The sequence below is a fragment of the Drosophila grimshawi genome, unplaced genomic scaffold (assembly GCF_018153295.1).
Source record: "Drosophila grimshawi isolate 15287-2541.00 unplaced genomic scaffold, ASM1815329v1 contig_1377, whole genome shotgun sequence".
In the NCBI taxonomy this organism is placed as follows: Eukaryota; Metazoa; Arthropoda; class Insecta; order Diptera; family Drosophilidae; genus Drosophila; species Drosophila grimshawi.
In genome coordinates, this window is record NW_025062900.1 from 14,237,274 (window position 1) to 14,259,682 (window position 22,409).

At 37.0% G+C, this 22,409-nt stretch overlaps 1 protein-coding gene across 1 annotated transcript; it reads left to right on the forward strand.

The window, feature by feature from the left end:
- The first annotated feature begins 3,551 nt into the window (after positions 1-3,551).
- Positions 3,552-4,911, forward strand: LOC6562233 (coiled-coil domain-containing protein 34). The gene is made up of 2 exons (XM_001988159.2): positions 3,552-3,630; positions 3,692-4,911. The coding sequence occupies exon 2, from the start codon at positions 3,702-3,704 to the stop codon at positions 4,884-4,886; it is 1,185 nt and encodes a 394-aa protein (XP_001988195.1). The 5' UTR covers positions 3,552-3,630; positions 3,692-3,701; the 3' UTR covers positions 4,887-4,911.
- Positions 4,912-22,409: the final 17,498 nt, after the last annotated feature.

A 22,409-nucleotide genomic window follows, 5' to 3' on the forward strand; every position in this document is an offset into this window, starting at 1 on the left:
AAACAATGGACCGGCAAACTTTCATGCCAAACTTTCTAACTACAAGTATGCCTGATTAAATAAAGATTTTTCTCTGGCACAAAAGTTGGACAACGCAAAGCGCAATCCTTGCACAAGTAAATATGCAATAATCTTATCAAAAAGTGTTGACACAAATACGCAAAGGCGCAAAGCGCCTTAAACTATACGATGCATGCATTATATTGCATTTATTTACAAGGCAAAGCAAGAACAGAAGCATTCCGAAAACCAGTTAACACTTCAAAATAATACTTCGACTTAAATTACCTACAACTACCAATAAATGGATATTTTTCATGTACTTGTTGCATTTAAAAAATTGAGATTTTCGTGAACTGGTTGAAATAGCATCGAAATTTATTTACGGAATTCTAGCAATTGTTCCCTTTGAAAATGAACTTAGCTTTTGGCAAATTATACAAACTCAAACTTAATGCAATTACAGCTCAGTTATCCTCGACTCAAAGCCTCTGAGCGACAGAGAGAAAAATGTTGCCTACTTTCCTGCGAATAAATATGCATTTCGAATGGCAACTTGTCGGCTTTAAATAAATTTAGAGTGGAGTGGACACAAAATGATGGCATGGCCGGAGCAACTTTGCTACATTTCTAAATTAGCTTTATGAGTTTTGGGTACGACACCTGCTGGAATTCCCATGTGTGCGGTCAGCCAGGTGTCTAAGGCCCTGGCCTCGGCTCAACTTTTTTTGCATGAGAAATTATTATGCAAAATGATATTAAAACTTTTTGAGTGATGCTTTTGTTAAACTTTTCGTATGAGACGCATGTGGGCCAACACAAAAGAGGCGTAGGATGGTAAGTTTTGCCTATCAATAGCAACTGCAACAAAGGCCAATTTATAGTAAGTTTCCTGAGGCGCATAAATTACGCTTGGCCTCTAATTGGACCAGTGACTGCATAGAAATGACGACAACGGCTCTTCAAATCAAAATTCATGCCAAAAAGTAGGTCCTCGTAGAAAGGAATTGAGCGAGTCAGGCCAAACTCTAGGCTTGGTTGGGCGTAAAAGCGAAAGGCAACAAGGCGTAACATGCGATAAAATTGAGTTGAAAACGTGTTTCAAATCTGAAATTAACAAACTGAACAGTCAGGCAGTCAACCATTCAGTCAGTCGGCTATTCAGCCAGCTTGTCAATCGCCATGTCGCTGCTACCCCGGCCAATTGCGCCGCCTGCATGTAAATGACTTTTTAATAAGGCCCCCAGACTGGCTGAGCAAGGGCTCTGGCTATAATTCCAGATGCCCACCTCCTCCCGTCATCCAGCTGCTCTACTCGATTCGCTTCCCATGTGCGTCTGTTTCAAGTGTCATAGTTTGCCTGCCTAATTGCTGACATAATTTTACGCTTTAATAGTTTTTTCGTGTCCACGAACTGACCTGTCCCAGTAGATGGAACCAGTGGCGCTCCCATCTCTTTGAATACCTGCCATTGAGTTCATATGTAAATGAAGCTCTGATTAGCGCAAGTCATGAATTTCAATTTGTGTCTAATTAATTGTTGATTTAAATTCTTTTGCGTGCTGATGGAGCTTGTTCAACATGAAACTAAAACTGACAATCTACCTGCCCACGTTTTTTTTTTTCAACTCCATAATTGGCATTAGAATTGTGCGGGCGTGGATCGAATCGAGTTTCAACATTCGCGCTCACTTACAATTAACTACCGTTTGACTAACAGTACAAACGAAATTAGTGTATTTAAGTGTACTTGGTAATAGTCATTCTAATGTATTAGATATTTTATATATATTTCACAACAAAATTAACATAAGACAACAGTGTCTTTAATTTGTATAGTTATTTCTTTTGATTTGTAAAATGAATTATATTCTAATACCATTTTTTGATTATATTTTATAATATGTAATTTCAGAATTACTATTACTAATTTACTAGTTGTCAATTATATTCACCAGATTATATTTAATAAAATTTAATAAAAAAAAAGAAAACATATGTAAATATGTAAATATATGTGCATAAAAGGTGTAAATAAATTTAAAGCTGAAAGGGTATTCAAATATTCAAAAAAGTTTACAAGCTATTCGAAAGAATATCGAAATGAACAGCGATAATCTGTTTAAGAAATCGATGTACAAATATATCAAAGGTAAAACCCATAAATTCACCATAAAAAACTTTTTTTCCTAAATCTATGAATGGTGTTAATCTTAAAATATTACTTTAACTCCTGTTGTTGTAATCTTTTTTAAATCGTCAAACAATCCAAATGCAATCATATTAATTCAACGAAGTCCAATCGCTTCCAGCATGCCCTAGTTTGACTAACAGATTGTTCAGAGACCATATGCGACTGGCACTCAACAGCTCGTGAAACGTTACAAAATGTTGCACTAAGGCATTGAGCTCTCGCATTCCCAAACAATAATTTCGATTTGTATCAATGACATTCCATAATACGTCTAAAATCGACAGCGACCACCACTCCAACCCCCAGTCCGAACTTGCCCACTCGCTAATGGAATTTCATGTTGGAGTAGAGAAATTCGTGTGTTGTCGATAAAGACAAATCGTGTAACAGACGCCGCCGTGCGGCTCGCTTGTATATTATAAAAATAATGTTGGTTGCAATGCCAACGCGGTCTGGGTTTTTGTTTTTACCTGCTGCACCATTTTGAGGGCTAGGTGATGGTGGAGGGCAATCGACTAAAGTTTTTATGCCAGTACGGCTAAGTGGCACATTTTGGGCTTAGCTTTCAGACGGCGGCACTGAAAAGCCCGATCCTGTGGTTACTGCGGCGCGTCGGAAGACTGAACAGTGGGAGTTGGGCGAAGTTTATGCATGTCTACCAGTACTCACATCCCACGTCCATTCAGCCGCATTGTCGGGCAGTGCACTCGACTGTTGCCACTGTCAAATAACTGACATTACCTCGCCGAACGTCGCTCACGTTTCGTGACTTTGCACAATAAAAATTTCGATTAGAATGTAAAAGCGGCGGTCGCAAACTGCAACGGCAATCAAGTTCTCAGTCGGTGTGCCACAAATGCTACACAAAACGAATACACATACGTATAATAGCAAAATAAAATAGCTAAAGTGTACATTAATAGAAAATGAAATCAAAAATGTTAACTGCCATCGAGAGAAATTGTTGCGGAAAAAAAAAATGATTGCAGCTAATGCATCCATAGGCAAACATAATGATAGCCGCGTATCAAATGATTGGCCATAAGTCAGTTAGCTGGTTTTGCAAACCATTTATGCATTGCTTTATTGTTTGGTTATAAGTTGAAAAGAGTATTTAAAACAAATATTGTTGGATTTTAACTAATTTAATACACAACAGTAAAGCCAAAGCCATTTGCAAAAAAACAGAATAATTAAGGCTGAAAATACCAAGATTAAATCAGCCAGTGTGATTAAAAATAAATACAAACCAAAACTCATTTTTTAAATAATTGCATTGTGTCTGTTGTCAAAAGTATACACATTTTTTACAAGTTTGTTTCTCAATTTCATTCTGATTATTGTTGTGTACACATACACTTACATACAGTTTTATTTGCTTAACAATTTCTCTCCACATTTTCGAGTTACGCATTCCCCACTTTGAATCGAAAAAGGTAAGAATAGGCCAAGTTACAATGACAGCTACAAATATAAAATAAGTTTGACTTTTTGTAGATCTTACGAAATGGCATTTGTCGGTCGCATAAACATCCATGGAAATTATGTTGATTGTTCAGCGATAAGCAACGGTCGCTCCAAGCTGAAGCGGGAGACTCCAGTTCCGGTCCATGCTACGGATAAGAAAATCGAGATGGAAGACCGGCCCACAAACTACTCGCGGACTTACATCAAGTTGTATGACTCTGAGCAGCTACCCAGTCCGCCCACAGCTCGTTATGTGGACCACTCCGCATCGTCCTGCGACCTCAACTCGATGGCCGATACGGAGGAGTCCACACTGCGCTATAGCTCGCCTCGATCCTTCGAAACGGAAATGGCAACGCTGAGACCGTCTAGCTGCAGCAGCGACAACGGCTCCACGTCAGACGGTAGCCGAGATGCCGTTGTGCTCGTTGAAGTGGAGAGGCCACATCAACCGTTGCGACTTGAGCACTGTCGGATGGAGGCACCACGGCTGGAAAGAGGCTCCACTACCTCCATGTGCAGCTGGGAGGAAGAGGAGACTGTCTCCATGTACCCATCTATGGATGAGCAGACAGCCGAACTGGAGACTCAGAGCAGCTGCTATGTGCCTCAACTCGAGCTGGGCTCGGACACAGCCTCCCTGTACTATGACCAGCAAGTGCAATTGGATCAGTTAAAGGTGATGCGTCGCTCCAACGAGGCCTACAATAATTGGCTTTCGGCCAAGAAGCGGCAACACCAATACAAGCAGCAGGCAGAGCTCGAACAACGCCAGCTAAAACAACAAAAGGACGCACAGCGTCGACAACTTAATGAGCAGCGGGTGCAAGAGTGGTGTGAGCGAAAGGCACGTCAATCCACGAACACATTCCTGCGGAAAGCAAATACAGAGAAAACCCAGACCACCTGCCACCCCCAACCCTATCCGCATCCACAATTGGATGAGGTGGCGTTGAAGAGCCTGCAGTGCTGGGAGATGAAAAAAGCGCAACAGGCTGAGCAGCGATTCCAGATTCAGCAGCGTGAAGCACAGCGAAAGCAACAGCAGCAGCAGCAGCGCAAACAGCAGGCGACTCTGGCGTGGCAGCAATGGATGAAGGGCGTGGCACAACGCCCAAAACCAGTGCCACTTAATCAGGGCATGAAAACGCTGAGTGGCACTATCTCCGATATCTACATAAATCCAAATGAGTGGATACATATTGCGGATCAGACTAGGAACTAAATAAACAGTAAGCAACTTAACTTAACTACAAATGTGCTTTTAATTAAAAAAAAAATACTTAAATTGGTGCAATACTCCAAAAAAGAGGTATTAAATTAGTGATTTATTTTTATTTCTTAATTACCAGCTAATAGCGAATTTATTCTGTGTTTATTCTATAATATTCTTAATAAATATCTCAAATCTCATTTCCACCATAAAAAGATAAGAATCAATTGAAATCCTTCAAGAGTATTAGCAGAGAACTGTTTAAATATAAGCATACATTTATTAAATGGTTAATGTAAGTGGACTACTACTGTTTGGCTCATTAGCTCACTTCTGCATGAATCCTTGCTGGCAAAAGTAAAAACACACACGCTCAATCAACACACACATTAACGGTTCATATATGTACCTAACTCATGCGGATGTTGGGTGGGCGATTAAGGCCATAGTCTCACCCAGATTCTTGTGTAATCTTCATATTCCACACTAACACTTGCTATCAAAGCATTCGCAGACATTTGTGTGGTGTATCCTTTTCACAGGTTAACACGCCTGAATAAGATAATACCCTTCGAGGCGTTTGCATTGGTTGTGCGCTTGCCAGCCTTGACACTTTGATTCAGCTTTAGATTTCTCTCTTCAACAAGAAAACTTAACTTGATACAGTTGTAATAGCCGCAGATTAAATGTATCTAAAATAATTCAAATTTGGGTCAGAAACCATAAATTTATTTATTTGAATAGTTTCTCTCTTATCTGTAATTGAATTAAATCTCAATTATTGTATAAAGTTTGGTTAATTCGACTTAATATTATCATAAAGCATACAGACAAATTAATATTTTCTTAAGTTAGGTGATTCGGCCTGATTTAATATGAGTTTTTGTGTAGTTCTTGGCTGCTTCTGTACGAACCTGAACCCAGCTGAGCTGCTGAAACGCTGTGAAATTGTTCACCTGTCGACTCTTAAAAGAAACAAAAAATAAATGGGAATATGTAGCTCGTCGCAGGAGCACAGGAAATATATACAAAGTTATTTAATATGAAAATGGCGTGCAGCTGAAATTTTATTTGAGCTTCGGTTAGCATGGCTGGCAGTTGGCCTTAAGCGATTTATTTTTGGCTACATTTTTCGCCCGAAGAAACATGGAAATTAAATGTGATTTCAGAATGAAATTGACGGACGGTGCTCAAAAGAGAGAGTCATGTTTTTCTCTATGGTTTCTAAAAAAATACTGCTAAAAAGTTATTGTTTTCTAATATCATAAAACATGTACAGAATCCTTTAGCTGCTAGTTTAGCTTCATTATTCTTTTGAATTGCTTCTCATGATCGCATCGGAAGCTTCCAAAAATTCCTTAATTAAGCCTACAGTTTTGTATTTAAATTATTATTATTAAAACAGAAGCCAGCATCACTTTTATACAACCACAAGCAATTTAAAGTCTCTACGCTTTATTAAACTGCGGACATTCAGATTTTGTTGCTTGTGTTCTCGGCATTTTTTAATAATTTAATCCACTGCAATTGAGCTGCATGGCATGCTTGGGCCGATTTATTGAAAATAAAAACAATATACTCACAAACGCAAAATATACACGAAGCAGCCTAAGAGTTTGGAAAAATTTTTGCACAAACATTGATTGGCAAAAGCCGGATAGCTGAGCGACGACAGACGAATACAACCATATATATATATATACATATATATAAACATACAATAGCAATGATGATCCAGAGCTCAGCATTCATACACACACACACACACAGACTCAGTTATGTTTTATATTGCAAAGTCGAGATGAATAACCGACGCCCACTTTAAGTATGAGTTAAAAACTGAAAATTCATTGAAAACTGATAGCGTGTAAAAAATAAACGATATGCGCAATCTGAAAACAAAATATGAAGTGCCAATTGATTGAGCTGTGAGGTTTGAAGGGATGCGCTATACCGCAGATAAATCAATCACCTACACATCAAATACTACAGCGATTAGTTACTCAAAAACATAATATATCTAATAAAAAGCTTAGTTTATTTATAAATGTATCTTATCAATAGTTTTTCCTCGTTTTCAATTCATAAATTATGTTGCTGGAAATATGTTTTTCAAATATACTGAACATTTAAATATGGTCCACAATTTTTTTTTTTAATTTCCATAAACAGTAACTCATAATTGATTTATTAAACTAATAATAACTAAAATAATAGCTGTAGTTGAGTATCTTCCAATCTGATTGATAAATTGAATCCCCTTCTAATACAATATTACTTTAATTATCCCCTAATCAAACTGATGTTTTATATATTGTAGCTCATTTAAGATCACGTAAGCCTTTGCCTGAGTGAATCAAGTATTTTACACTCGTTTGCATGATAGCACTTATCAAACACATGGAATTTATTCAAATGCTTTAATAAAAAGTCAGTGGCGTGCCAATTTCTAGTGTCAATTAGCAGTGACACAAATGAAAACAAAAACCAATTCGATTTGTTAACATGCTGCAACATTTGAGCCGAGCATTAATTAAAATAAATTGGCAAAATATCGAATAGGCGAAACTGTAAGTACGCCAGACTCAAGTATTGTTGCGCTTCACAAGTCAAGAAGAAATGATTTGTGGACTAAATGAGAATTTCACGAATTATTTTAGTAAAGTGTCAATTACCAATTTCATTTGCAACTGACAATTCGACAAGATATCTTAACAAGTAATGAAAAATAGTTGGAAGGTTTAACATTGAAATTAACTCTAATTTGAGTTAATTGGTTATAAATATGACAGCAGTGAAATATTATCGTACAAATTACTCATATGGAATCAAAAACTATACTGAAATTTGAATATTGTCTGCAATTATGCAGCCCTCATAGATAAATAAGCGATGTAGCGCATATTTATACTCGTATCTTTATTCTAACCATGGACCGCAGTTATGTGGAAAATAATAATTTAATTAGCCCTACATACACACACAGACCCACACACAAAGAGAGGCTCTTATGTAGAAAGGCCAGGTTATGACACGGACAAATTTTATGCATATCAAAAATACTAATTATGGCAACATTTTGTTCATCTGCCTTTTATGGATCCGAACCATGCGCAATAATATATCTGGCCCAGTGTGTGTACGAATTTTGTGTGTGGTATATGTGTGTGTGTGTGTGTGCTGACATTTCAATGGTACTTGAGCATTAACGTTCAAAAGTCAATTAGTGGTTTTTATAAATGTGATTAAATTAAGTGACAATGTTGTTTACTGTTTTTACGGTTTCTGAAATTTGGCTCGTTTTAATTGTGACTACAATGTCCGAATTTTAGATAATTTAAATGGGACGCGATGGCTTTCCATATATTTATGGAAATTATGCAGAGGATACGTAGCCAAAGATTGGGGCAATAATGATATTATACGAAATGTTCACATACAAAATGAATTTAAGCTGATTTATTAAAACGTCTGAAAATTTAAGTACATTTTGCTTAATTACTTTTCAAGATTTTCTATTTTGTAGTTTGCCATTCAGTTTGTATTTGGTAACAAGTAATATTTTTTTAGCTTACAATTTGTGATGCATTTTCATAGGCAAGTATTTTTGTGTGGAGCCAGACAATGCAGCTTTTAAGCCTTTAAGCCAAAAAAAAAAACATTTTCCACTTGTCACACACACTCATACTGGGACACATATGCATAGATACAACCACGCACACACACAGAGCTGGGCCTTTCAACTCGTTTGTCTTACCAATTTTTTTTTTTGTTTAAATCAAAAAGCGACACAACGTCAAAACAATTTGTCGTCATTTAAAAGTCGACATTTAAATAAGAAAATGCAAATATGAAGGCTACCGAGCTGCCTGCTCGGTGTGGCAAGGCATAGACAGTAGCTGTGCAGCTGCCTAAATGTATGCAATAAAATTTTTTATGCGCGCGAAAGACGCCGCATACGTTTCATATGCATAAAATTAAGCCGGCTACGGGAACTGACTATGATACCGAGGAGGACAGCAGGGGGGGCAAAGTCGAGAACGAAGATGGGTAGATAGGTAGCTGGGCGTATGGGTATGGTCGAGCGTGGGGAGCGCAGCTGTAAATATAAAGTGTGAGGGCAGAGTGGCATATACACACACTTACCCCTCACACACTTACACTGACACACACAGTCAGGGAAAAACGTGTCTATTACAATTCAATTTGACAATAGGCGCACACAAAAGCCAAACCAACCAGCCGCACTGAGCTGGCAAGCACACACAAACACACACACACACAAAGACACTCATACACAATCACACACAAAACCGAGGCAAGCCCAAAAGTAGACTATACAAAACACAAATACGACAACAATTTGTTTTACCCTTACAGTGGCTACTGTAACTTAATGGTCTGATTGGAATCAATCAATTTTAACCATAAATAATCGTATAAATAATACTTATACAATAATATATTATCATATCTAAGACTGTATTGATTAAAATTAAAATTATATTGACTTTTTCAGTTGATTATTATTTTTGGTAAATATTTCTTGTAAATAAATAAGACATGAAAAAAAATAGGTCGAAATCAGAAATCAAGAAAGATTTCCATAAAATAATTGAACATCTTAAGAATATATTAATATAAATTTAAAACATTTTTATGGATTGATTTCACTTAACTGAACTGAAAATCATGTTTTAATGTTTAAACGTTTTTTTTTTTAAATTAAATTTGAATAAATCAAATAAAAACGAATACAAAATATAGTAATGTATGAAGAAAGCTAAAATTTACTTTTAACTTCTTAGGATATATTTTTCTTTGCTCTATGAGCATATTCATTCGTCGGTTTGCCAATTGTGCTATTAGAGACGCTTGTTTGTTTGTTTATTTGTATTTCGGCCATGTGTTTTTACTGCAACGGAAACGTCAAGAAAATTTTTTTCTCAACGTAGTTAGTTGATGGGAATAAAAAAATCTGAGCGACGCAGGTGGCGTCGGCCACAACAATGGCGACAACAGCTCCGGTTGAGAACGTAGAACATGGAGAACTCTACTTTGCCTAGTCCCTGGGGCGTTATTTGCACGTTTCCGGTATAAATATACAACGCCCGAGATTTGTTTATGCGAAATGAAGCGCACAAAAGACAATTCGCATAAATGTTGTTGGGAGACTTCCATTCAACCCGCCCCCTCGCATTGTCCCCACTGGCCAGGCAATGTAAGCAAGTGGGTCGGCAGCTCAGTGACTTGTTCTCTGGTGCGTGACTTTAGCGGAAATAAAATTTGTCAGCTTTTTGCGAGTGTCATGACTTTAAATTAGTCACAAATATTATAAAATGCTGCACGCTCCTGGGTGTGCTCTACAGAGATTACGAATTATATCATATACATATCTAAATGCATGCCATATGCTATCACCCAAACAAAGATGTATCACCGCAGAGCGTATCCATTCCCTAATTAAATTCAATGCCCGCACGCATACCTTAAGCATCTTATCAATCAATCAATCAATCAATCGAGTGCCCAGCAAGTCCCAAGCTAGTAACTAATAAACTAACACAACACTGATACCATTACATGACGTGCAACTTGGCCCACTCACATATTTACTGAACAGGCAGATTGCAAAGGAAAGGAATGGAAGGAAGAGGGACACTTCAAAATGTATCTTGGCATAGCTACAAATCAAATAAATAAATCATATGTGAAAACTTTTTTCACTTAGGCAATATTTTTACACAAAAACTGTTATGCTCTTCGTATTACAATCACCATAAGTCTTGGCTGACTTGTGTGCGGAGGCACAGTGGAACCAAACTTGATTTGCATAGCAATTAACAAAATTGAAGTGCACCAGAAATTAGAAAATTGTAAAAGAGATTGTAAAAGAGTAAAGTTTCAGCCCACAATAAAGAGATACATATTATTCTTTGAACAATTCTAGTCGGCGTCAACTCAAATTATATGATTGTATGTAAGTTCGTTAATTTCATTTTTCTAAATATCCTTATCTACTAACATATTTTATACAATTATTTATTTATTTCTGTTTCCTGACCAACTATTAACCTGGTAGTTAAATGGAATGAGTTAAGTAGTTGATTTAATTTACGAATGTTTGGATTCAAAAGGCAATCACCGGTAAGGATTATCATAAATATGTGCCTCTTAATCTACACATCAAATGAATATATATTTTTTTGAAACACTTTTAATATACAATAATTTATCTATTTTTTTATGAAATGTCTCATGTACTTAATCCCAATGTGGCAAAGTTTGAATGCTGCTTTGGCCCAAAGTTGATACAGCCAAATAGCCTTAGGCTGTAACTCGTAAGCTTATATTTCCACACACACACACACACACAGACACACATACAATGAAGGAGCGTCTACCTTTTATCCCGTTTGCTTAGCATACACAGAAAAAGTACGGATTCTTGTATCTAATAGTAGCTCCAAAAAGCAATCGACAGAATGAAAAAAAATAAATAAAAATAGAAATACAAGAAAGAAACTAAATAAAATATTCAGCTGCCGATGATGATGTATGGCGTTTGGTTAGCTGGCGTGTTTGTTGCTTAGTTGTTAGTTGTTAGTTCATAGTAGAACATGTGAGAAAATTCACATCCATTTGTAAGCTCTCAAGAGTGCCCCACTGAATATTTTTGGTCTATTTTCAACTAGAGATTTCTGGTGGTTTAAACACAAGTCGACTTTAAGAGGCTACTGGCAGTAGTAGTTCTGCGAAGAGACCAGACTGGTCACGTATTATTATCGCTTTGCATTGCCCACTGCGAAGCTTGTCCGGTTTGCCAGCAGAACATTCATTTGATTTCGTTGCCAACTTATAGGCGTTGTGCATTTGACTCGAATGCTTTGTGCTTTTGGCCACGTTGTTTTGGTTGTATGTTTTGGGCGTTGACAGCGTCCGTCAGTTTGTCAACTCGCCCAGGACGTCCATTGATGGCGTTGCTGATAACGTGAGCTGCTCGCCTGGCAGACCCACTAATTTTTTATAGCCATCGTCACGAGGTCGCAACGGACTCGCTGCTCTTTTTTGTTTGTGTCATTCTATTTTTGCTGTTTGCTGTTTGCTGTTTGCTGGCCAAATGTCAAATTGTTTTTAGAGCTGTTCAGAGTTTCCCTTGCTTTTGTTTCTGTCAGCCACTTTTTATTGCTATCGTATTGCGAGCTTGCCATTTGCCTTTTGGCTTGTAATCTGCGTTTCTGTCGTATGCTCTATGCTGTCTGCTATGTGGTGTTGCCAGCTTTTAGGCGCGCCTGGGATTACAATGCCATGTGTGAAACCGCAATGTGTTCAAAGCAACCAACAACAGGCAACTCGAAACGTGCTTATTTCGCGTACTTGCTTTTGAGCGGAAAGCAGCAGTTGCAGCTGCACCCGTCAGTGGGTGGTCAACTCAATTAAAGGCTTGCGGTCCCTTTGCCGCCACTTCAAGCCACATACTAGATACACACTTCACCTCACACATAAATAATCATTTTGACTACACAATTTCATCAGAACGCATCTAAGAAACAAACTCAATTTAAATAAGATGTAAGTGTAACCCTTGTCGCAGATAGACAAATAGATTTATTTGATATATATAAATTTAATATACATATATACAATATTTAAATACTGAATATCAAGTATAATATATTCATAGAATGTATTCATTATAGATATATTCAGTTTTTAATGCATTGATTAATTGACCACAAACTATTTAATAATTAATCATACTACTTTTTGAAATCAACACAATACAACAAACATTTGGTTAAAATCATATGTGCAGTTGAAAATATTTTAAGTACTTGGCCAAACTAATTTAATAAAACGCTTTCAATATCACAAATAAAGGAGGTCATCTATGTTTATGAAAATGTGGTCTTTGCTATATTTAAAAGAGACAAATTAAATAGATAATAGAATATTGCGCAAAAATACCGAGAAATATACTTTTTTACGCATGCCACTTTAATTTTAACACACTTTGCTAAATCAATTTATCTAGAGAAAAATATATATTTGTACTTTGCTCACATGTTGAGTACTATCAACTACTGTGTATTATAAAATGCCGAGAATCGAAAATTCATGGCTTGAATACTAGAAATGGCTAAATGCAAGCATCATTGGTCCTCTTGCTTGGTAACTTTCCAAATTGGCTAACCATACATTGTGTGTGTCATTAATAAATTTCGTATTCATTACAAAATCTATAATTTAAATGGAAATAATTTGCGCAACAAATTCAAAATTCATGAAAATCATCTTAATGTTAAATCTCAAATCAATTTGCCAAAATACCACACACTCACCCACACACACACAGGCACGCACACATATACATAGGCACGCACATGCAATTGAGCAAAATGTAATCACAGGAATTTATATTAAGTAGCTGGAGAGCGAGAATCAGGAGGCATTTCGATATCAACGGCATTTACATAAACTTGGTGGCCATTTTGTATTTATGTACTGCATGCAGTCCAGATGCAACCCGCAGATACACAGGAACTACAATTGAAGACATTTCTCATCCGAAGCGTTTTGGATGCACGCACCGCTCTGAGGACTTGCGGGTCTGCGGCGGTGCACAACTGAGGGGCAACTCAGCAACTTGGTTAATTATAACGGCTACGGCTACCGCACGTAAACGATAAGAGACGAAGGGAGACGGGCCAATGATAGCTGGCGGCTGTGCAGCAAATTGCAATTCCAAGAGACGACGCACCGGAAGGAAGTGTAAAATTCAAATATGACAAATGACATGAACTTAAGCGGCGGCTGCTGCTGCTGCTGCTGCTTCTGCTGCTGCGACTGCTGCCTGGTCAGTAAGTATGCCCACAACAGGAGCAGCCACCCATACTCAACACACATACAAAAGATTTATTGTGTGTGGTATATGGAAATTATGAATATCTTAATATTGTGGCATAATTTTCAAAGAGTCTGCGCCCAGCTCGTCTACTGCAAGCTTTAATTAATAATTTTGTAATTTATCAATTTATATTCTGACATCGTAGAGCCAGCCAACATGATTGCATACTGGCAGGCGCAAAAACAAATATTGTGACAAAAGTGCACTTAAACTCCAGACCCGAAAATTACGTAGAAGATCTTTCAGGTATCGAAGATTTCGTATGCAGCATGCATTTTAAGCGCCTCGATTGATTAATATTTAATATTCAAGCATTTCGAATACTTCTTAGGCGATAATTTTGCTGCAGCTGGCAATGCCGAACTGCATATATATATATATGTATATATATGGCCTATTAGGTAAGCTAACCGGCTTAGCTTTTCAGCTTTTGGTCAGTATTCCCCTAAGCCTATTGTGGTAACTTAACAGAGGTCTTATAAGAGCAGACAGTTGAAATGTTGGTTTAACTACAGAAAGCACGTAAACTCATAATACGTAGACTTGTCTATTGTCTTCGACAAACTGAGATAAAGTTTTCAAACTGATTGCTAATGACATTTTGAATTATTCAAACTATAAACAGTAAGCTAAAGGAAATAAAATAAAATACTGTACGTATTTAAAGACGAAAATCTATTTTTTATTCACAGTCTGTTATATTTATTTATAACTTGCGAATTCCAATTCATTGCGTTAATTGTCATCCAGTGTTGCGCCTTGTCAACAATGAAGCGCTCTTCCAACTTTTCGCTGAAACTTTACCCATTCATTCATACATTCACACAACTGCATACAGTGACAGCAGTTCAATCAACTGAAATGTAAACCAAATCAAATTCAACTCTGGCTAACAGTTGCCACACTTGCTTTACTTTCTAACACTTCGCACACAGTTTCTAGTTACAGATTGTTTAATTGTGAACGAGCTTTAATCAATATATAGAACTGATACATATATAGATTTCCCATGACTCCCATATAACTTCTGTGGTCTGCAAAGAAAATGAAGAGCTGCTGCTGCGGCTGCCACATCCGAACTGGGGTGAAGGGTTGTAGTGTTCATGTGTGGTACATTAGGTTTGATTTTGCTCTCAGTTTACTCACTTTGATTTCAATTACAAAGTTGCTCGAGTGAAACAATAACATAAAATTGCTGGGGGGTAGCAAAAGGCATAACTTCTATAGAAATGTACCAGCTGCAAGTTTTATGCGCACCGCAAATTGCATTAGTACCAAAAGCCACCCAAGCACCCACACCCGTATGCCTGAAGAAAGCCTTGACTCAAGTTGCAAGCGCCACAAGTTGCATGTTAGCAGCGCGTAAATTTTTTTGTTTATTGCCCCAACAGTCTGACAACGGACAGACAACAGAACGAGCAAGTTTTATGTACAGCCCAAACAGACAGTAGACAACAACAGAAAACGGCTTAGTAAATTTTTTAATTTATTTTCCAGCTCAATTGTATAGCGGAAGCGCTTAAAATCGTAAAAGCGGCCACGCCCCGCCCACTTCAAGGCACTTCAGGTGTAATTAATTGCATTTTAAATTTGTTTACAGGTACGTTTTATAAGAAAGGTAGATGGGAAAACACATTAAAACTCTTAACTATTTTACACATTTCGTAATAGCAAGAATTCCATTTACCGAAAATTATTTTATACATATATGTTGTATTTATCATATTATTTTTATTACTCGAATGCACATCTTAGCTGCGTTATTTATCAGTTGTAATCCGAAATCCACATATTCTTAGAGGCTCATTCTGTGAATGGCCGCAAAAACCATCACACAAGACATGGCAATTGATGCATCTACTGAGAGTCAACTCAAGCAGCAGCACTCAATATAATCACAAGCTAAATCACTTGACCAAGTGGGCACTACACGCATACACTCACTCACTAGAAAAGCCCTTAGCAGAGTTTTAGCCACTTAGAGAGCATCGGGAGCTTACGCCTTTCGCTCCCCAGACTGGATTCACATAGCACATCTCACAGACGTCGCTGTTGGAACCGTCGTCGTCGTCCGACCCAATGAGCCACTTCAGCTTGCCCACATAAAGTGTCATTAGCTCGAGTGGAGGAGCTACTACTACCACTGCGGCATCGGTGACTGAGATAGAGATGGAGGTGGAGATGGAAACGGGAACTGTTACTACATTTGCCAGATTACATCGCTGCCAGCCGCTAAGCAAATAAACGCTTAAGCACAAAAATATGAAATTATTTGCTTAAAAACGAAATTCCAAGAGAGAAACAAATCTTTCCTATCTTCGAACATGACAGCTATATACTCTAACTTTTGGTTAAACAAAATTAAAAAACAAAATATTAATTTCACAAAATATCAAACTGTTTTTAATAAAAGTCTTTGACGAACAAAAAAAGAAGACATATTTTATTTAGGGAATTTAATGTTACGATTTTTCATTTGAGCCACAATCACTTCTTAAAATTGATTCTTTTGATTTTGAAATTGTTTTCACATATTGCAATACTTTTAAATTCTCACATTGATCAAGCTAAGTGGAATATTCCATATGTATATTAAAATATTCAAGTACAACATCGAATCCATATCTCGCAATACCCTGCAAGATGCCCTTACAAAAGTCACAACTCGAAGTTGTACTTATATAAAAAGTTTCCAAAAGACTGCCATAAATGCTGATTACCTTCACTGGATAGCATTTTATTTCTCTCTCTTTCTCTTTCTCTCCCTCTCTCTCCCTCTCTCTCCCTCTCTCTTTCTCTCTCTCTCTCTCTCTCTCTCTCTAACTCTCTTTTCACTTTATCTACTCTGTGTGCATCTGCTGTAGTTTGCTGTTGCCTTGGCTGTTGTTGTTTATATTTTGGACAGCAGTTGATATTGCTTTGTGGTGGATTTTCATATTGGCACTAAGTAGCTAACAGAGCGTCGTCGGACCATTCGAAATGAAGTGGCAACTTGTTTATTATTGTTATTATGCCATGTTTATCTTTTTGTTCAGGTTTAGTGAGAGTGGGTTGATTCGTAGACGAAGTCATGGTCGTAGTCGTAGTTTTTCGAGTGTCTACTTGTGGGCTACTTATTTTCTTTTAATTAAAAAGCAAATTGCAAACCGAATGGCTATGTCATTAGACTGATTGAAAAGTGCAGAACGAGGCTTGAGGTAAGTAATTTGGCAAAGGTAAATAACAAATAACTGCATACCGTGTCGATTTTTAAGTGCTTCTAATGAAAAAAAGCCAACTCGAAACTGCAACCGCTGCATAGTTGAAGGCACTCTCCATGCAAACAGCCACTTGAGCCACGAAATGTTGAAAATAACCAACCGCATAATGACCACAGCAAGGGCTGCAATCGTTGAATATGTTAGTGTGTTTATGTCTGTGTGTGTGTGTGTGTGTGTGTGTGTGTGTGTGTGCATACAGCTAACGTCTAATGACTTTGAAACGTATGCAGCAAAGTCAAAAGCATGCACTTAGTGACTATTATAGCCATGTTAATCATAGATGCCAGCATAATGGTAAGTTGGAACGCAATGTGCATGACGAGCATGTAAAATACAGGCGGCTAAATAGAATGCTGAATGTAATATATATGTATATAAATAATGTACACACATATGCACCTGCACAAGCCTGCACACATTGAAGGTGTTTCAATCTCATCAGTGCTTATATGAAATGAATGCTACAACTTTTAATTATTTCAATTCTTCATTTCAATATTTATTATTAACGAATACTTCTTTGGATAGGAACTGCTTCCCTCTGCCTGTTCATCTGTTTTCTTACATGCTATTAAAAAGCAAAAATTCAAACATAAATCTTCAAGCTGCCTTCGAAATCTAAAAATCTATTAAGTTGACAATATCGATGCGCATTGGAGGCCAATCAAATAATGACTTACGCGAATTACTTCTAACAATAATTTAACTTAAATAGGGCTTCTCAGCTTTGAGGTGAGTTTCTAACAAATCCAACAGACGCCCCAATTGAAAGATAACGACTCCTCAGGCAAAAGGTGGCAAAATATAAGAATGAACAATTTTTATGCGCATCGGAAGGCGGAAAATGGAGGAAAAAAACACATCTAGAGCTAAGGGAAAGCAACGAAATATGCGCAGCCGCCGGGAAACAAAAACTGGTGGTACATATGTTGGTAAATAGCACCTACACATGTAAATGTATAAGTGCTATTGGATACATTAGCCTCCCTGGAAAACTTAAGATTCAACAAAATAAATACAAGTTAGAAGTTTAATTGGCCGTCTACTCAACTCACATCAAGCATTTGATTTTCTACACCTTTTCCATAGCATACTTAGCGACGTGGCTCTGCGCATTACATAAGATTTCAGTGTGTATGTGTGTGTGCGTCGCGTATTTATTTATTATTTAACAGAAACAGCCTATCGTATGTCCTGGTGGGCGTATATTTTCCACATTTTCAATGTCTTCGCATTGGCGGCTCATTGCTGGCTTCGGCAATTTTGGTCTTCTGCATTTTGTGTCCGTGTGCGTGCGTGTGGCAATGTCTATTATGGTTGCTTATTTTGTAGCCAACATATTTCCATTCTTCTTTATTATTATATTAATTTGTCGGGCTTTGAGAAAAGCAGCAGCTGTGTCACGCATTCGATTTGCAGTTATTGAGCGCAATTTCAAATAACGCATACGACACGTTTTCGTTGCGATTGCATTACATTTCTAGAAACACACTCATAATTAGCTCATTTGTTTGCTTTCTGGGTATGAGGCAAGAAACCATAATATAAAGTTATATAACGTCATGTAAATGTTATATATTTTTCAATTATATATTTTAATTATTCAATTTTAGAAATGAAATAAACGCAATTTCGATTTAAAAACCTTTATATAGATTATTTTATATAAATTTGATAAAACTAAAGAAAACATAAGTATTTTTACTGTTGGCTGAGTTAGATGTATAATGTAATGACTTACAACTTTTGTCTTCAGTGAAAATCCATCATTTTCAACTTTTATTATGATTCATGCAGTTGGGCAGATAAAACTAAAATTGAAAAAATTATCAAATTTATAAATATAAGATAAATAATTTGATTACATTTGGTTTGACTCAATTAGCTAAGTATTTTGTGTTGCTATTCAATTCTGGCCTTTGCGTAAACAACATGGAAATTCACCACTGTGCTTCAAATTTCCCTCGCATTCACTAAAAGTCCCTTTCAACTGAGCAACCGAAGTTAGCGAGCGAAAATCCAAACGTTTCAGTACGGGAAGGCAATTGATGGATTGAACGCCGCGCGGACCTTTTCACAATTGACTTTAAATTGAGCTCATTAATTTTTGTGGTCCAATTATGCGTGTTTGCGTTGGGAATTATGATGCTGTTAAATATTACACCGACAGCGGGCTTAAATACTCAAATCAGATTTATAAATTTGCTATGAATAAGTCGAAATTAATTGATAAAACTTTTACACAATTCGTTTAGTATTTCATGAATTTATGGCAAAATATTTTTACTTATGATCAGAACTGAAAAGCCATTCATTTGTTTAATACTTATGACAGTCTATCAATTACAGACTTATCGGTACACAAAAGCTTTTGATTTATTTATTTATTTTGTTTTTTTTTGTATTTTGATTTGTATTTCTTTTGCAATGTTTCATCCTGTCCAAATGCCAAACAATTAAACAATCATTAAAAATAGCAATGAAATGTTTCAAATGGCGTCAGCTGCAACTACCAAATACACAAGTCAATTACTAACTGACTGCAAAGTAAATGGAATGGCATGAAATCGGATGAACAAAATAAAAACAAACAAACATCCTGAGTGGTGACAAGCTCAAATTGCAATGCCGGACAACAAGAAATTTTCATTAAAATAAAAATTTGGGCCAACTGCCAGGCAACTTGGTTAGGGAATGGACATTTTTCGGTTCATACCAGTGTCACTTATACTGTAAATTGCGGTCCCTCTCATTCTATCTGCCTCTCTTTCAACTCCTGTAGCAGCATTGGGCAACACTTTGACATTGACTTGAAAATCAAATCAATTTAACAACAGCAAAGAGTTCAGACACAATCCACTCAGCATGCACTTGTTGTGGGCTGCAGTTGCGTTGTAATGCTATAAATTGAATTCAATTAATACGTTTGTAAATGTCATCAGAGAGTTTCGACTGCTATTCGTCTGCTGTCGTCCCAGCAGCACTACTGTTGTGAAATATCAGGCAGATTGATTTACGCTCCTCTGAGACCAGTCAACTGCAAATAAATTTAAAGCCAACTCTCTTAAAGTGATGTTTGGCCAAGAATCACATGTTCATATTTATTATCAATAACTTCCAGTTCATTAGTATTCGAGCTCAAAATCAATATCGTTATACAATATTAGAAATAATTTTAATTGTACATCGAGCAATATTGTCGTTAAAATAACAATTAAAAAAAAAAAATCTAAAAATTAATATATAATTTAATTGCAGTCATTTGCGCACTGTGCTCTTTTTAGAGCAATTAAAAAAATTTGCTATCCGTGAAAGAGAAAGTGTCGATTATTGTACCATATTCAAACAGAAATTAGAAAACTGCCCATGTGAATTCGACCAAAAGCGATTAAAAGTCAACAAACAGTGACCATAATTAATTTTCGTGCAAATTTAATGCGAGAATCGCGTAAATAGTCAAAAATTAGATCACAACAGATGCTGGTAATGCTCCCCCCCCCCCCCCCCCCCCCCCGCGACACTTTCTCCTCGCCTGCCTGGCTCGCTTTGGTTGCCACATGGTTGCCACTGATTGCGGCGAGTTGTCAGGTTTTGCTTAGGCCTGATTCTCGTCCCAGTTGCAGTCATGAAACAATAATGTCCACAAATTGACGCCACAAGCTGTTGGCTCAACGAGAGCGCACACACATACACACAGTCAGACACATGCACACACACTGGTTGCGTCTGTAGCACTTCCTCTGTGGCGCCATATTGAATTTGTGCCTAGTGCCTAGTGCCTGGTGCCTGGTGCCTAGTACCTAGTCTCTTTGCTTGGGGGCTCCACTCCTCTTTCAGTTCGGGTTCGAGCTCTGTTTTTATTTGCTTGCTTGTTTTCTGCTGGTTAGATGGCTGATTTTCCAACTGGAGCCTCGACCGGCTCGTTGCCGCGCGTGTTGCTAACGAAAATACAAGCAAACATATTGCCACTGCCTCTTCACATATTGTTGTTTTAGTCGTTGCTGCTGGCTGGGCGGGAGAGGGAGCAGGGAGTAGGCAGCAGGGAGCGGGGAGAGTGGAGAGTGGGAGTCTGCCCGGCTACTTGTTGTTCAAAATACATTGTGGCTGTTCGTTCCAAGCATAGATTTGTGTGTGCCATGCAATTTGAAATGCATTTTTAAGTCGCATGTTGTTCAGATTATGCCAAAACTCGACTTGGTAGCTTTGAAAGTATGTATGTATGTAACTGTGCAACCCTGCAAATTGTTTACTGCTCGTTTGCAACCAGATTTTGATGACTCGTTTTCGTGATATTGTGATAGCAAGAGAACTTAATTATGACTTTGATTAAAATACAACATCCAATTTGCAATTGTGTTTACAAAATTAAAGCTTGAGTGTTCGATGAAGTAATTGAGTACATAATTACCTTACATATATTTGCTATATTTGTTAATTAATATTGCTTTATCATAAGCTAGTTACAAATCAATCATAATTTTCACACAGTATTTCTTTTAATTTGCTTGACTTAAGTGTTTTTCAATGAACCCAGACCCAAGTTCGTTACTCTGATTTAAGCTTCATAGACTAAAATTCAATAACTATTTAATTACAAGAGTATTTTGTGCTATAGTATTAATGTATTTCTATGCAGCATACGCAAACGATAACATAAAATAATAATAATAATCTATATATGTAAACTTATGCATATATCATGTTCTACTTTAAATTCCTTTCCCGTTTGCTGAAATATCGAAATATCATATTTCCCTATACAAAGCTTGTCGGTTCTTTCAATCAATTAGCACTACGACAGCTAAAATGGTCTATAAAATTTGCATGCCGGACTATAAATAACAATTACAATTTCATCCAGAAATGCAAAAACACAATAAAACAATTTGCGGTTTGCTTTGGACATGGACATTTAAAAACGAAAATGCACACAACTTTCACAATGTGGTTAAGCACTCAACAGCAAAAAACAAAAAAAAAAAAAAACAATTAAATAATAAAATAAAATGTACAAAAAAAAAAAGTTCAATGCAAATATGAGGGCAAAGGGGTGCAAACTAGGTGACAAATCGGATAAGTTTGAGGTAAATCCAACTAAAACAAACCGGAAACTACTGTTTCACTCTTTCTCCTGTCTTTTTTTCCTGCATACGCACTGTTCGCACTTGCACCGGCTACAATGTGTTTATTTTTCTCCTTTTTTTTCCGTTTACTATCCCCTTATTGCCAGTCCCTTTCATTTTTTGCTTTTTTTATTGGTGCCTCATGTTTATGTTGTCAGGTTGATTCTTTTTTTTGGCTTTTTTTTTTGCTGGTTGTGTAATCGAGTCAATTGTTTCCGCTCCGACGATGAGGCAATCGACTGCG